This window comes from Macrotis lagotis, chromosome X, assembly GCF_037893015.1.
Source record: "Macrotis lagotis isolate mMagLag1 chromosome X, bilby.v1.9.chrom.fasta, whole genome shotgun sequence".
Classification (NCBI taxonomy): domain Eukaryota; kingdom Metazoa; phylum Chordata; class Mammalia; order Peramelemorphia; family Peramelidae; genus Macrotis; species Macrotis lagotis.
The window spans coordinates 498,084,399-498,101,860 of NC_133666.1; the positions used below are offsets into that span (position 1 = coordinate 498,084,399).

At 34.7% G+C, this 17,462-nt stretch overlaps 1 protein-coding gene across 2 annotated transcripts in view; it reads left to right on the top strand.

Moving 5' to 3' along the window:
- The window catches only part of GALR1 (galanin receptor 1), a 56,314-nt gene extending 43,714 nt beyond the window's left edge, over positions 1–12,600 (top strand). For both annotated transcript variants that reach the window (XM_074203330.1, XM_074203331.1), the window contains one exon: positions 12,405–12,600. In XM_074203330.1, coding sequence (XP_074059431.1) covers positions 12,405–12,504 — 100 coding nt within the window. In that variant the 3' untranslated portion in view covers positions 12,505–12,600. The remainder of the gene's footprint in view (positions 1–12,404) is intronic.
- Positions 12,601–17,462: the final 4,862 nt, after the last annotated feature.

Here is a 17,462-nt window from a genome sequence, read left to right on the forward strand (position 1 = left end):
CACAGCATCCCCTCACTCAAATCAAATACACGTACTTGTTGAAGCATCACCTCCAGATGCATGACCTTCTTCAAGAATGAAGAACAAGATATCCTCATCATTACATCCATACACCATAACTTGCTCAGGCATTTGTTGGACATCCCCTCAGTTTCTAGTTCTTTCTCATCCCAAAAGGATGAAAATTACAAGTCCATTCCCTCTCTCTCTCTCTGTCTCTCTCTCTCTCTCTCTCTCTCTCTCTCTCTCTCTCTCTCTCTCTCTCGGGAATAGACCTAGTAGTGGTGTGACTGGGTCAAAAGATAAGCATAATTCATTAACTCTGCAAATTACTTTACAGAATGGGTTTACAAGTTCTTTTTAAACATAATTTAACTGAATAGATCTCTTACTCTATATTTTAGGCAAAATGACCTTCTTTTCTGTGTTTTCTATTCGTGTATTCTATTCTTTTCTTGTATACATTCCCTTCTCATAACAGACTCTCAAAAATCTATATTTTTTTCATCAAAACTCAGCTAAAGTAGTAATTCCTACTCAAGATTTCTTTTCTGATCCTTTTACCCTACCAGTTCTATTGTCTTCAATGAAATTACTTTATATTTATTCTCTTGACATATTGTATTTGGTTATTTAATATAAATGCAAATATATATATATGTGTGTACATGTATATTGTTTTCCTTGATAAAATTTAAGTTTCTTTGGGATAAGGGCTCATTTGTTTTTGTCTTTGCCTCAACAACACTTCACAAAGTCCATAATACTTAGTATATCTTAAATAAATGCTTGTTAATTGATTTATATTATTTTCCATGGACAGTTCCCCATTTTCTTTCTCGTTGGAATAACTTGTAATTTCTCTATCAGAATTTCATTCTTGATAGAATAATATTATTATATTGTTGTCTTGTCTCCAATGTGCTCTCCAGCACAAATAGTAGTGATTGCAGCTAACCATGAAGAAAATTTGGGGATCACTGAGTCCCCTGATTGACTACTGAGTTGGATTTTATAAGATCTCCAAAAGAAAGATTCTACTGGTGTGGTTTACCTGGAATTGGACTGCAAGTCTGAAGACTGAAAAGGGAAGGGTAGGGATTTTGTCCTTATGAGTCCTGGCAGCAGCAGCACCTCCAGATAGTTTTCTTCTGCCATATAAATACATTAGTTTGTGTCATCGTATTCCACTGATTCTTTTTTATTATTTCTTTGAACTCCATCTTACCAAAATCTGGGAAGAATACTATACCAACCACACTAGGATTCTCTATCTAATCTGTCTATCATCTATCTATCTATCTATCTATCTATCTATCTATCTATCCATCTATCTGTCTGTCTGTCTGTCTATCTTTCTATCCATCTAGTTGTACCTATTTAGGCATTTTTCAGGTATGCCTGTATCTGCATGAGCTCTTTTGGAGTTTCCTTGGCAAAGATACTGTAGTGATATTCCATTTCCTTCTCTAGATTATTTTTCAGATGAGGAAACTGAGGCAAAAAGGATTAATTGATTTGTCCAGAGTAATATAGCTAGTATCTGAGACTAGACTGAGACCCAGTGCTCTTTCTACTAGCTGTTCTCTCTCTTTGTCTTTGTCTCTGTCTCTCTAGGATTCTCACTCTAGTCATTCCTTTCCAAAGCTTAGGCTATTTCAACTTTAGCACCTGTATTAGTGTTAGTGTAGAATAAAACAAGCCATATTGGTCTTAGAGTCAGAAAGAATTGGTTCAAATCTCACCTCATAGACTTACTAGTTGTTGACTCTTGGTCAGTGACTAAACCTCTTCCACTCTATTTCCTCATATGCTAAGTGAGAAGAGTTGGTTTTGATAGTCTAGAAGGTACTTTCCATTGTTAAGTTTGTGATCCTCTTTTTTGGGCAGAAATTATATCAGAATAGTGATTCTTCTGATCATTGCTTCTACATTTGGAATAATGAAATTATCAATAAGAAAAGGCAGGAATCTGTTGACAAATCTGCTTTTAGCATAAAAATTCTATAGCAGATTTCTGGATAGTTGAAGTGACAACCTTTAATTGACAGCAGGGTAGAGACTACCACTTGTGCTGCCATTTTCCCATGAGTTAATAATCCTTTGAAATGATTTTTAGATCTCTCCTGGCAGGAGCCTTATGCGAATCAACATGAATAGAGGGTCAACCTAAGGGTTGATAAGTCTTAGGAAACTCTACATGACTTTCAAAATAGAAAACATGCATCCCAGTTATCTTCACGCATTTGACATGTGCTACCTCATTACATCTTATCAGAAATTGTCAAACAACAATTTATCTTTTCTTTTGACCTTTATTGTTTGTCTTTTCTATTTGTAACATTTGAATTCCTCAAAATTGTATCTTAGAATTCAGGTAACTTTTTTTCATAGATAGTCCTTTTTTACCATTATGGCAAGAGACCCATAGCCTTTGTAAAGCTCCAAAGCTTCAGTGGGCCTTCTTTCCTGTCTCCTCAGTGTCAACATTTTTTGCCATTGAAACTCTCTAAACAGCAAAAGAAATCTATTTAGGTTTTAACTTTGTTTTATCAATTTTTTCAAAATATTTAGTTGCAAAACTATTGTATTTAATGAAAATTCAAATGCAGAGAGATGGTGAATTGGGACAATTCCACAAATAATATTTCTTCTTTCTCTCTCAATAAATAAATGTATATAATATATAAAAGCATATATATCATATATTTCTCTCTAAATAATATGTGTATGTATATGTTCATGTGTATATATGTAGGTTTTTATATATATACATACATAATATATATGTATTATATGGCTCTGATACCTTTTGAGAAAAAAATGTTGCAACAAGACACAATGTATAGTGACCTCATTATTCTACATCTGTCATTTTAGCATCAGAGGTGAAAAATGTCCAAAACACAAATCAAAAACCCTTTAACTCATTCATTGTCTCCATTGTCCTGTTTATTTTTCCATTTTTTTCCTCAGAGTATTATTTACATGAATAGGGTATGAACTCTGTGTTGAGCATGGTTGAACAGAGATAGAAATCTTGCTGTGCACCACTTAAGCAGATGAGGAATTTATTGATGTAATTTGAATGAGTCCTTTGATATAAGTATTCACTGCATGTACCAGCTGAGATGAATTACATACAGTGTGTGGGAAAATTGGAATGGCATTATTAGACACTTTTGGCGAGCACCAAGGACTATTTCACAGCTCAAAGTCTCTCCAGTGAATGAATTTACCCAGAATATAATTGCTTGGCCATTTCAATATGCTAATGTTCAGAACTGAAACTTTGCTTAAAATCTGCTTAAAATAATGACTTAGGTAATATTCTATTCTACCTCTACATCTCCATTTTCTTTTTATTATTTTTCCTTAGTGTTTTTTCTTTTTTTTCCTGAAAAAAAAATCCTATCACCCTGATAACCGAGAGAGTAAGGAGCCTTCCAGAAGTGTTTTTGTTTTCTCCATAAGAAAGACAATTTATAGTTTAAACAGCATACTTTTAAAAGAAAATCAACTTATTATTTATTTATTTTATATCATTACAAGAATCTTATTCAGAGAGTAAACACAAACCCTGCCTCTATCCCCCCCCACCCCATAAAGATGAGTAACCTCAAGAATAGTGAGAGAGAGGAAAAAAGTGTACTTTAGTCTGTGTTCAGATTCTAATGGCTCTGTCTCTGGGATGAGTTGCTTTCTTTATTATAAGGCCACCAGAGAAGTTGCTTCAATAGTTGCTATAACAAACTATTTCCCTCCACTCTATTCCTCTCCACTCTCATTTATTCTATTCCCTCTTCCCTTTCATCCTGCCCCTGTTCAGGAATGTGTTGTATCTGGGTACCCTCTCTCATAATCTTCCCTCTCTTCCGTTAGCTACTTCTCCCCTTCCCTTCCCCCATTCCCCATTCTCCCATCTTTTTCTTCTCATTTTTCTCTAGGGTAAGATAGATTTCTATTCCTCATTAAGTGTATTTTTTAGTTCCTCTCTGAGCCATTTCTGATGAGAATGAAGGCTCACTCATTCGACCCCTTGCCTTCCCCCCCATTCCACTCCATTGTAAAAGCTTTTTCTTGACTCTTATATGAAATATATTAGCCCCTTCTTCCTCTCCTTTCTCTTCCTCGCAGTACTTTCCTTTATCACCCATTGACTCCATCTTTTTACTATATTATCATTATATTCAGTTCCTTCCTGTGTTTTGTCTATTTATGCTCCTTCTCACTGATCTTTTAAATGAGGAGGTTCATATGACTCATCAGTATCTTCTTTGCAGGCAGGAATACAAACAGTTCAACATCATTAAGTTCTTCATAATTAGTCTCTCTCGTCCACCTGAGTCCTGTACTTGGAGATCAAACTTTTTATTCATTGGTTGTTTCGGTAGGAAAGGTTGAAAGTCCCCTGTTTCATTGAAAGTCCATCTTTTTCCCTGAAAGAGGATGTTCAGTTTTGCTGGGTAGTTCACTCTTGGTTATAAACCAAGATCTTTTGCCTTCTGGAATGTCACATTCTAAGCCCTATGAGCCCTTAATGTAGACCCTGCCAAATCCTGTGTGATTGCCAAATCCTACGTAATCCTGATTATAGAGTCACAGTAGTGGCTTTGACTTGGGAGTTTGGAATTTGGCTATAATATTCCTGGAAGTTTTTCTTTTGGGAATCTCTTTCAGGAGGTGATTGGTGAAATTCTCAATTTCTATTTTCCCTCTGTTTCTGGGATCTCAGAGCAATTTTGCTGTGTTATTTGTTTGTTTGTTTGTTTGTTTGTTTGTTTGTTTTTAGGTTTTTACAAAGCAAATGGGGTTAAGTGGCTTGCCCAAGGCCACACAACTGGGTAATTATTAAGTGTCTGAGGCTGAATTTGAACTCAGGTACTCCAGATTCCAGGGCCAGTGCTCTATCCACTGAGCCATCTAGCCACCCCTTATTATTTCTTAAGTCTTAGCTCTTTTCCTGGTCATGATTGTAAGGTAGCCCAATAATTTTTAAATTATCTCTCTTGGATCAGTTTTCAAAGTCAGTTGTTTTTCCAATGAGATATTTCACATTTTTTTCTAATTTGGGTTTTTTTTGGAAACTTTTATTTCTTCCTGATTTCTCTCAAAGTCATCGGTTTCCTTTAGTTCTATTCTGCATTTGAAGGAGTTACTTTCTTCAGAGAGTTTTTTTTATTGCCTTTTCCAGCTGGCCAATTCTGATTTTTAAGACATTCTTCTCCTCATTTGCCTTTTGTATTACTTTTTTTTTTCATTTGGCCTAAGCTGGTTTTTAATATGTTATTTCCTTCAGCATTTTTTTTGTATTTCTTTCACAAGCTGTTGACTTGGTTTTCATGGTTTATTTGCATTACTCTCATTTCTCCTTCCAATTTTCCTCTACCTTCTTTAATTGCTTTTCAAAGTCTTTTTTTTGAGCTCATTCATAGCCTGAGTTCATTTTCTATTTCTCTTGGAGGTTTTGGGTACAGAAGCTTAAACTTTGTCTTCTGAGTATATATTTTGGTCCTCCATAGGATCAAAGTAATTTTCTATGATCAGATTCTTCTTTTTCTCTTGTTAGTTCATTTCCTCAGTCTATGAATGATTTACCACACTTCCAAGGCTTTGCAGGGTTTGGGGACAATCCACAGTGACCTTAATTCCTCCAAGGTCTTATGAGAGGCTCTGACTGCTCTCTTGTCTGTTCTCTGAGATGTGGAGTACTACAGGCCCTTCCCTCTGCCCTGGTCCCAGTGAAACAGGTCTTTCCTGTGAAACTTTTAAGTTGTCTTGGACTGGTAAACTGTATCACTCAATATTTCTGTTGGTTCTGCTCCTCTAAAGTTTGGCTAGCATCATAATTTGGTGGCTTTTGGAGTTTTTGGGGCAACAAGTTTCCAGAAATTCCTGCCTTCATGCTGCCATCTTGGCTCAGACCATATTATTTATTTTTAACCTTTTAAAAAATTTTTGAATTCCAAATTCTCTCCCATCATCTCATCCCTACCCCACCTACTAAAAAGGAAAGTAATATGATATCTATTATAAAAAACATTTCCAAATTAGTAATTTTTTTTAAAAAGAAAGAAAATATAAAGAAAGTGAAAAAATTATTCTTTATTTTGAACTTAGATTTGATAGTTTGCTAACTGGAGGTATGTAGTCTTTTGTTCACCATAATTCCTTGGAATAGTCTTGGATCATTTTGTAGATCAGAATAACCAAATTTTTCAGAGGTGATTATCATGACAATATTACTGAATAACAGATTTTTCTCATTTTACTTTTCATCAACTCATAGAAGTCTTGCCATGTTTTTTTCTGTAACCATTCCCCTTGTTATTTCTTATAGCATAATAGTATTTCATAACAATCATATGTTTCAACTTTGAACTGTATAAGTCTTAGATGGCATTGAAAAAAATGAGCTCTTAGAAAAATGGGGCTAGAGTCAGAAGAGAACCCACAGGTAATCTATTCCAATCTTTTAATTTTATAGATTAGAAACCAAAATCCAATTTTGGTCAGATGATTTGTTAGAGGTCATATATGTAGTGTTGAGTCAGGATTCAAACTCAGGTCCCTTGTTTCACTGAACTATGAAAATTTGTCCCAGAATATGAAGGGCAACTTGACCATCTCTAAACTCACATAAGCCTGTTTCCATCAGAGCCTGGGGAAAATTTTTGCAATGGAATAATCTTATGCTATATAGTCAATGAGATATGACTGCTGAACATGATGTTGCAAACTTACTCAAAAGACATTAAATTTGTGGAGACTTCAGAGACACAAGGGGAAAAGAGTGATATAGACAGCAAGTTAAAAGAAATAGACTTAGGAATTGTGAATTTTTGAATGTAGTCATTGTGCCACAGACATATGTGGGAGACTGAAATTGTATACCTTGATCTCCAGGGATTTTAACAAATAGCAACTACTTAGAGGGAAACTTCATGCCTGAGAAGTCAGTCCTTATTGTGCTTTACTTTGTATATTCCATCTGCAGACTCTTCTTATTTTCTGTTTGCTTTTTTCCTTGAATGAATAATTTACTTATTCATTACTTGTAGTGATATTTTTGTATATATTCAGAATTTTGTTGGGTGAGGCAAAGCTGGTGAATATAAGCCAAGGTTATCCTCTTCCTGAGAGAAAAAAAAGGTAAGTGATTTTTCTCTTTGAATATAGATTCATATCCCTAGCCTAGAGGATTGAGAGGCTAATAGTTAGATTTAATTCTGGTCTAATGTTCTTCTTGGTTGTGGGAGGCATAGACAAGCCTCTGGTAGCTCTTGACATTGCCTGTCCCTCTCCCAGCTAAGTAACTGGGGTTTCTTGTCTGGCCACTGCACAATGGAGGAAAAACAGTTATCTTTGAGATGACTTAGACCTGATCAGGCACAGATAATTTCTATCCATAGGCATATATCTAACCATAGGCATCTCTCTATATTATATATATATATATATGTATATATAATTTATTTACATATATTTATATATCACATATATGTATATATAAAATTTATGAATATATTCCAGACATATTTATAACTTGGAATCACAGATGAGAATTAGTTGGCTCAGGTGGACATCAAAGGTGGAAAGCAACTGTGAAAAGGATTCAGCAATACTCATAGCAGAGGTACTAGTCTTCCCTTAAACTCACCATAGCTCAGCATTTGGAGGGCTCCAAAAGAAAAAGAATGTGTGGAAGAGAAAAATTAGATTGCTTAGCAAACCAAAGATATACAGAGCCATTGTGTTGACCTCATTGTTGTATGCTTGTGAAACATGGATAGTACTTGTACCATGCCAGGGAACTGAATCATTTTCATTTAAATTGTCTTAGGAAGATTTTGAACATCAACTGGCAGGTACCAGACACAAGTCTTTTCTTGAATTAAACTTCTCAAGAGCTAACTCTGGAGAACACAATTCTGATAAACTAGTCATGTTATTTGAATGGCAAATGTTTGCTTGCCAAAAAAAGACTATTTTATGGAGAAATTATACAGGGCAAGTGCTCAAAGTTGGAGGGGTGCATCAGAAAAAGAAACATAAAAACTCTTTCAAGATCTCTTAAGAATTTTGGAATTGATTATGCCACCTGAGAGACACTGGAACAGGACTGCCCAGTATCAGAGAGGGTATTGTTCTCTATAAGCAAAGCATAATTGAAGAAGCTCAAAGGCAATGTGAAATGTACAAGTTTAGAGAACTCACTACAAATATTCACATGAACTATTTGTAATTAGAATACATTGAGCTCATTGATCAACTACAGTTGGATACTTGTTGCAACTTGACTATAACATAGTGATGTAGGTTTGGCCCTCTTTGAGAATGCAGACAAGAACCCAAGTAAACAACCAATCATAGTTTTATCTCTCTCTATCATGACTCTTCTGCATAAAGCATTGCCAAAATGATCAAAATGATCTCAATCTCTCTCGTTAGCATACTCTGTGTGTTCCAGCTTTGTACCTTCTCCTGTAATTCTATCTCAGGATGATACTTTCCCATCAAACTTATTCACATTTAAAGCCTGTTTTTTAGCTCTGCTTCCCTCCCTTCTCCATATAAAACATTTCTAATTTCCTCCTGTCTCTAATAACCTCTTTTTTCCAATTCTTATAGCACTATTGACCATACCAGTCACATGAGTATTTTGGATCTGAATTCTGGATCACAGACAAGTTTCTTAACCTCTCAACCCCAATTTTCTTCTCTGTAAAATGGAAATAATTTGCCAGTGGTATGTAAATTATATGATTATTGTGAGGTCAAATGCGTTAATGTATATAAAAGTACTCTGAAAAATTAGAGCATTATATAAATATTATTATTATTTTGCATTGAAAGTTGTATAAATTCAGCTTATCTCAGAGAGAATACATATGCCATCTAGCATATCACAGTTGAAAAATTATTGACTCTGGCATCATAAAACCTGGTTTCAAATCATGCTCTAATGATACTTATGTAATTTTGGGCAAATTATTTCTCTTTCCTTGGTTTCAATTTCTTCCTCTGTAAAATAAGGGAGAGTTGAAGTAGTGATGATCTCTGAATTATCTCCTATTTCTAGCTTTCCAATTTTTCACACTCTCTTTAAAGGGATGAATGTAGTCTTGTGTGTCTTTTTATTTTCCATTATACCTAATATAATGTCTTGGCACATAATAGGCATATACTATATATTTGTTTAGTCATAAATTGACTAAAAGCAATTGGAAGACTTGTTTTTTTGCAAAAGAATGACTAAAATCATCCTTTAAGTTAGGTAAACTAGTTTTGGTACAATATTTAGAATAAGTGAAAAGTAGGGAAAAAACTGAAGCCTGTACACCTATTTGGAGACTCTTGTAATATTCCAGACAGAGGTAATAAGGTCCTGAATTGCCAAGATACTTCAAAAGTACTTTAATGGTTCTGAAAGCATGTTAAAAAGCATAAAGTGGCATTAAAAGGGATGATAGTTTAGGAAAGTACCAGGAATTTGACTGGAGTTACTTCTTATCTTGCCCTCATTTTTTTCAGACAAGTGATCAGATTGTTGATGTATCTGTCACAAAGAGAGAACGTTTTATGGCAGAAAAGACATAAGACCTGGAGTAAGGCTGCCATTTGTATTTCTTCTGCGAGCTAGCTGTGTAGTTGTGAGGAAGGCATATTTTCTTTTCCACATTTGTAATAAAAATGTTGTAATATAGCATTTAAGGTTTACATAGCACTTTCTCATAGCAATCTTGTGAGGCAGACAATGCAAATAATTATTGCTTCATCATGTAGATAAGGAAGCTGAAATTCAGGAAATCAAAGATTTGCTCTAAATCACATGGCCAGTATTAATAAAAGCGGTAATTCCCTTTCAGTTCTCCTGTCTTTATTATCAGTATTCTTTCTACTAAACCACATTACCTCTTCTACTAGCTGCTAGGGTAGGGAGGTAATGCTATATAAATATTAACTATTATTACACTTCTCCACTTCATTTTAGCCTTGGAGACTTGATTATAAAACATATTCAAATGCTTCTATGTAAGGAAGTAAAAATGGTTAGGCAACAGTCTGGTAGCTTACCCTGCCTCCAGTTTAAAATGAACAAATATTTCCAAAGCAGAGTGCATCAAAGACTTGACCTTTGTCATTAGATCAATTTATATAGGATACTCTTCAATCTAACATGTCCCCAAAGTCCATTCCTCCATTTTTCTGAAAGTATATTTCCATTTGTAAAAGGTCTTCAACATTTCAGAACTGATATTCCCATAACAGAAAAATTTTTAAGGATAACCAGATCTTTTTGAATCTTGAACTTCACATCATAGGCTATTTTTAGGTGTTTCTGAAAAGATGATAGTTTGAAAGCCAGTCAGTAGGCTTATGTAACTCATGTGCTCATATTGAATATCATCTAGTAGAGAACAACCATATTTGTTTAACTCTCTGGCAGTAACTAAAGGACTGGAAGAGTAAAGTGCAAAGGTAATTTTGGGTCATACTTCCTTTAGGGAATGTATTAGGTGCACTAAACAAATTCAACATATGTTTGATGATGATAATGAATAATAAAAAGTACCTTGGAAGTGGTTCTTTAAATTATTTACTCTACAGAATTCCTTGTTCTTTGACTACTAATCTCTGAGAATTATCAGTGGAAATGTGATTCTAAAAAGGTAATATATGAACATTAATCTAGTGGAATCTGTCATTTATGAAGGGCACTTATACTCAACAGCTTATAGTCAATCACATTTATGATGAGTTGCACCTAATTTATGTGTGTGCCCTAGCATTGGTGTTTTGAAAAATGCTTTTTTCCCACATCTGTCATTACTCACTAACTCCTCTCCAAATGGACCCCTTCTTTTTTAACATGCACACACATAATATAAAATCAGGTAAAAATATACATATATATATGTATATAAAGCATCAACACATTCTAAATGAACAAAAGAAAACAAAAAAGAGGTACAAAAATGTGTCCAACAAAATAGAAGATATATATTACTTTGTTAAATTAGGTGTGTATGTATGTGTTTGTGTGTTTCTTTATATGCAATCAATGTTGAAAAGTTCATTGGTTCTTTTTTTTTTAGGTTTTTTCAAGGCAAATGGGGTTAAGTGGCTTGCCTAAGGCCACATAGCTCAGTTATTATTAAGTGTCTGAGACTGGATTTGAACCCAGGTACTCCTGACTCCAAGGCTGGTGTTTTATCCACTGTGCCACCTAGCCACCCCCTCATTGGTTCTTAAAATGTAAAGAAGTCCACAAGTTTATTCTTTTTGATTTTCTTTATCTTGAGATGCTTTATATTTATTGATGAATATAAAGAATAAAAAGAAAATTACTCTAAAATCATGATAAATTCAATATTTTTCAATAACTCCTTATTAATCATCATCTACCATGTATAAGGCATTATTTTAGGAGTGAAAGATAAAAAGACTTTAAGACATAAATCCTGCTTGCAAACATCTTAGTATCTACTGGATTTGAAGAAGGTGTTTATGAGTAAAAAGCATTAATGTTCAAATAGTAGTAATGTATTGGTTAATGTAGTCAAGTGCTAAGGGGAGGACTATGTCTAATGATATGAAAAAATTGAGGATCAAGGGATTCCTTTTGTCTGGGAGTTTGTCTTAGAGAAGGCTTTATAGATGAGGTAGCAGCAGAGTGGGTCTTAAATAAAGGGAGTTAAATCAACAGAGCAAATAAGACAGCTTTTGGAAGACAGCATGAGACCCTCATCTGAAGTTGAGCAAGAATTAAAAATGGGATGGATAATAACAGTTAAACTAAAATGTAGAATATATGGGGGGGTATTAGTCTCAGTCAGCCTGGAAAGTTAGTTTAATCTAGATTGTAGAAGCCTTGAAAACCAACATTAGGAGCTACAAGTAAAGGCCGAGGAGCTGCTCTACCACCACAGACATTTCTCATGGAATCAGTTTCCTGGATAAGCACTAGACCTTCTGGGATAAAATGTCATAAATGTGTAACAGGCATGGGGCTTTATCAAGTTGAAATCATAGATTTCCTGAATCAAAGTTTTCATTTCTATTCCGTGAACAGTCTGAATGACAGTAGCTTAAGCATCTTCAGGGACTCTTTTTTTTGATATTGCCAAATCTGAAGTCACTTGGTTCTTTTACAGACATCTGAGATGCAATTGTGGTGTAGTGCAGTGTCAATCTCAAGTGAAATGGGGCCCAGGAGTTATATCCTATATAGGGAGCCCTGTGGACTGCATATTGACTTTGTTTTAAAATGTTATGTTATCTATTTTGTGTTTATTCTTATTTATTTTGATAAATATTTCTCTATTTTAATATGATTTAGATCATATTCAATATGTGTGTTCAAATACATACTGATAAATACTACCTTTATGATATTTCAGATGTTGTAGGCAATTTTTGAAGATTCTAAATTGCAGAGAAGGAACACCTACCTACAATGGTCCAGAAATTTTCCTCACTGGGATCTCAAAATATCAATGAAATAACAGGTTACATCCTCAGTCCTATCCTACTGCCATGGACTTGGAATTAGATTGACCTTTGTCCTTCATTCTCAAAGAAGACCATGACATCAGTGGAGGTGATTCTGGGACAAGTATGTGAATTGGATTTGAGCAAGGGGGTGGTGAGTTGTCATCAGCTTAACTTTCTCCTCCAGAGTCATCTGGGTCCAGTGACCCAGGATAAATGAAGATGACCTTGAGGTAATCAGGGTTAAGTGACTTGCCCAAAGTCACATAGTTGATAAGAGTCAAGTGTCTGAGGTCAAATTCAAACTCCCATCCTGATGACTCCAAGGCTAGTGCCCTATCTACTGTGCTACCTTTCAGTCCATCATTGCCCTACTAATTTCTGTTATTACAGATATATTTCTATTTTGGGGAGGGGTTGGTGGTTCAATGGTGTTACATGTCTTGCCCAAGGTCACATAGCTAGTAAGTAAACATCAAGTATCTGAGGCCAAATTTGAACTCATTTCTTCCTGACTCCTTGGGCGGGCACTCTATCTAGCTTCTCTTCTAGGGTGAGTATAGAACAAGACAAGTTTATAAGACATCTATTTGGAAAAACCCTCAATTCTGTAGTAACTTGGATGGCTAATCCAGAAATGAACCTAACAATCTCTCGAATGAACCTAATAAATTCTCAAAGTCACCAAATTTTATTGAGTTTGACTTGATATCTAAGAATGCCATAAAAGAAGTATAAAACAAAAGATCAAAAAATGCCTGAGAATTGAAAGGAAAATGTAGAGTTATCAAGTCATGGGGCTAACCTAAATTCATCAACTGTAATATCTGAGATAATGTGAATATTCTTTTTAAAAATTTTTTATTAAAGATATTATTTAAGTTTTACAATTTCCCCCCCAATCTTACTCCCCCCCCACAGAAAGCACTCTGTCAGTCTTTACTTTGTTTCCATGTTGTACCTTGATCCAAATTGAGTGTGATGAGAGAGAAATCATATCCTTAAGGAGGAGACAAGAAGTTTAAGAGGTAACAAGATCAGACAATAAGTTAACTGTTTTTTTCCCTAAATTAAAGGGAATAGTCCTTGAACTTTGTTTAAATTCCACAGCTCTTTATCTGGATACATATGGCACTCTCCTTTGCAGACAGCCCAAAATTGTTCCCGATTGTTGCACTGATGGAATGAGTGAGTCCTTCAAGGTTGATCATCACTCCCATGTTGCTGTTAGGGTGTACAGTGTTTTTCTGGTTCTGCTCATCTCACTCAGCATCAGTTCATGCAAATCCCTCCAGGCTTCCCTGAAATCCCATTCCTCCTGGTTTCCAATACAATAGTGTTCCATTACATACATATACCACAGTTTTCTAATTATTCTTTATGATGTGTGTGTGTGTGTGTGTCTGTCTCTGTGTGTATGTTGCACAGTTTTTAAGTGGTAGAACTGCTAAATACTCTGCTCATACTATTTGGGTAGCCAGAAACCTCACTTAAATTTCATGCTGAATCATGTTTCATTTCTATTTTTTTCTTGGCAATTTTCTGCTTGAAGTTATAAATGAAAATGACCACAAGAATTAAATAGGCTTTTAGATTCTCTACTTTGCTGGTATTTTTTTATTTCTTCTATTTTCTGACTATAAAATCTGTTCAGTCTTGTCAACAATAGCAACCATAACTTGAGTGCCTGTTTAAGCTTTTGGATTTGAAAAATCAATTGTGATGTTATTAATTTGCTGCTCTGCACAGTTCATAAGGCCATTTTGTACTCAAAATTTGATTTTATTCTTCCATTGTCATTATACAGTTTTAGAAGATAGATTGACACCTTTAGTAAGTCTCAATTTTCATGTCTGGTTATAGAACTAAATGTTTAACAGCCAACTACTTGAATGGCCCTTTGTACCCTTTGCATTAAGAGAGAAACAGTGATGCAATGAAAAATAAAATGGATTTTGGAGGGATCTGGGTTCATATCTCAGACCTGCTCCTTGCTAGAGTTTAAGATTCAGTTAACCTCTCTAGGTCTCAGTTTCCTTTTCTGTAAAACACTGAGATGATCTCTTAGGTCTTTTCTAGTTCTTAATCTTTGATCCTATGAATGAATATTTTGTTGAGTAGATTCAAGATAGCGTTTTTCACATTCCTGAAATCTTAGTATGAACGAATGAGCAACTGAAAAAAGATAAATTGATATTTATCAATGGAATAAGATCTAATTCATATACATATATTAATATATTATCTTCTTATAGCACATCATGCCTTCAAAGTGTCATTGCATTGTTTATCATAGTTTATTCTCTCTCTGAGATAGGTATTCCAGGATAACGGATGATGAATTGAGTCCAAGGAAAGTGAAATGATGCTTAAAGTTACAAAGACAATTGTGCTGGAACAGAACCAAGAATAATCAGTATCTAGAAGAAAACTTGGAAGTCATCTAGTTCAATTAATAGAAAACCCATGGAAGAATTCAGGAAACCTGCTTACAACTAGTATTGATAATGCAATAGAAGTGTTTGGAGACATTTGGAGCACATGTAGAAATTTTGAAACTGATTCTGGCCTATTAGATACGTGATGAAGATGAGCTTTTTTGTTGTTGTTTTAATTGACTATGTGATGTAGTGGGTTGCAATCCAAAGAATCTAGTAACCCATATGATTTTCCTTGGTCTGACTGTATTCTGGTTACATAAAGTTCCTCTAAGGGGAGGACATTCTTCATATGAGGACATACTGACACTTCATATGAGGAAAAAGTCTCTGCTTTTTGACTCTTTGCATTTATTATTTCTCATTTTAGTTGAACAAGACTGGAGATGGCTACAACCTGAAGAGCTGTGTAAGACCATGAAAGAGAGGCACAAGAAGGTCAGGGAATAATGGTAATGCTGGGTTTAGAGATGTTCAACATCAAGGTTTTTAGGTGCAATGATTGGTACTCAGACCATTGGCAGCTGAGATGAAGACTAATCCAATGGTTATAACTTATTTGAAAGTGAGCAAGTTGGAATCAATACTTCATAGAAGTCTCAGCTCACTCTCTAGAGATCAAGGGCAAATAAGGAAAAGTGTGAATTTCATCAGTTGAAAGAAAATGTTTGTACTCCTATGGTTGTTCTAATATCAAAGCAAATATTCCTTTGGAAAAGCTAATTGATATTACGAATTACATTGAGATGGTGAATTAGTCACCATGCAATTAATAATAGAGAGGGAATAATAGAATTGGGACTTGAGCCAATAGGGTTAAATATACTTCTAACTATTTAGGGCTACCAGTGGAACCTTTAGAAAGAGAGAGATGAAGCCAACCGTGCTCTTGGAGAATGACACCAGAGTCATTCACTACACTAGAACAAAATGTTTGATGTCACATATATGGAACTTTGTTTTCTTTGCTTAGCACCCTAATGAAGGTTAATATTATTCTTTTTGTACATTTTTATCTTGTATCCTAACTGTATACTGGTATTTATTTGATACTTGTTGAATAAACTAAATGTTATGGTATAAGTGGAGGAGAGGAAAAAAAAGGTGAACTACAATGAAAAAAAATTTATTATTCATTTGAGTTACCTTCAAAAAGCCATTTTTCTTATAAAGACTCCATTCTGTGTCCTCTATTATAATTATCCTCTGTTTATAGTTAAATGATTATAAAAATAGTAACAGTAGCATCTTTTTAGCAACCCATTGGGGATATATTTCTAAGGGCAATAAACTGGAGAAGGAAATCCAAATGAGTTCTCAGTGAAGATGTCCTGTACTTGTAGCAAGATCACTTGAGCACATTTCCACTGAACCAATCAAATGAAAGAGACCCCTTGAAGTCATTTAGTTCTTCCATTGCCTTCAGGCAGAGCTCCATCCAAATAATTTTAGATATATGAGAACAAGTGCATTCTATTCTATTAAGACCACTATATCAAAAGTCAAGTTTATGAATAGTTTCAGTGAAATAATGCTTATTAAATTAGCAGATAATGAAAAGCAAGGAAATAGAGATAGAATAAGAGAAGAGAGATAGAAAGAGAGAGAGCAAGTTAGAATGGATAAATGAATCAGGATTGGATTTAATAGGGATGTGTATAAGGCACAAACACATACACACACACACACACAAACACATATATATATATAAACAAATATAATCTGATATTATGGTACTTAGATGTCTCTCTCATGTCATCATTGTACATGCTTCTTAAAATGATGGAAATTTTAACTCTTTCTTGTTCTTTCACACTGGACAGCTCTTTTCTATGTCCTTTCACAAATCCTCATGAATTCACCCATCTTGATGGGGCCACACTCTATTTCTTTTGACATGAATTTATGAAGACAAGAATATGCAGCTTCCTTTATGCAGTTCATGGTAGGCAATGTATTGGAGGTTAACAACAATTATGTGCCTCTTCATTACCCTTTGGGAGATCCTCAACTATAATTTTTTAAGTTTATGATATTCTATGTCTTACAGTCTTACAACATAACTTCAAGAACATTGGTATAAAATATGGACCTTTGTTTTGTGGCAGAGGAAATGATTAGGAAGTCTTTACTGGAAAGTTAAAGTGATTTCTTGATCAGTTCCCAAAGACTAGGATTGCTTTGAAGATCATTCTTGAACAGCAACATGGCTTCTTATAGGAACAGGTCACCATTTTTATGATCATTGAAAAAGCTCCATTTGCCTGGGAACTCTTTTAATTTTTTTTCTCCTTTCTAATTCTAGCCCAAAGTTCAAAGAAGGGGTGGTGTGAATTGTTCCTTTGCCTCTTAGAGCAGCATTGTCAATGTAGAGGCATGTACTGTATTAGAATCAGGAAACCCTGGGTTCAAACCCCTAGACTTACTGACTGGGTAGCAATGTCAATTCTCTTAACTTATGTGCCTTAATTTATTCTTCCATAAAATGAAACACTTTGATCTGATGTTCTCTTTCAGTTCTCAATTTGT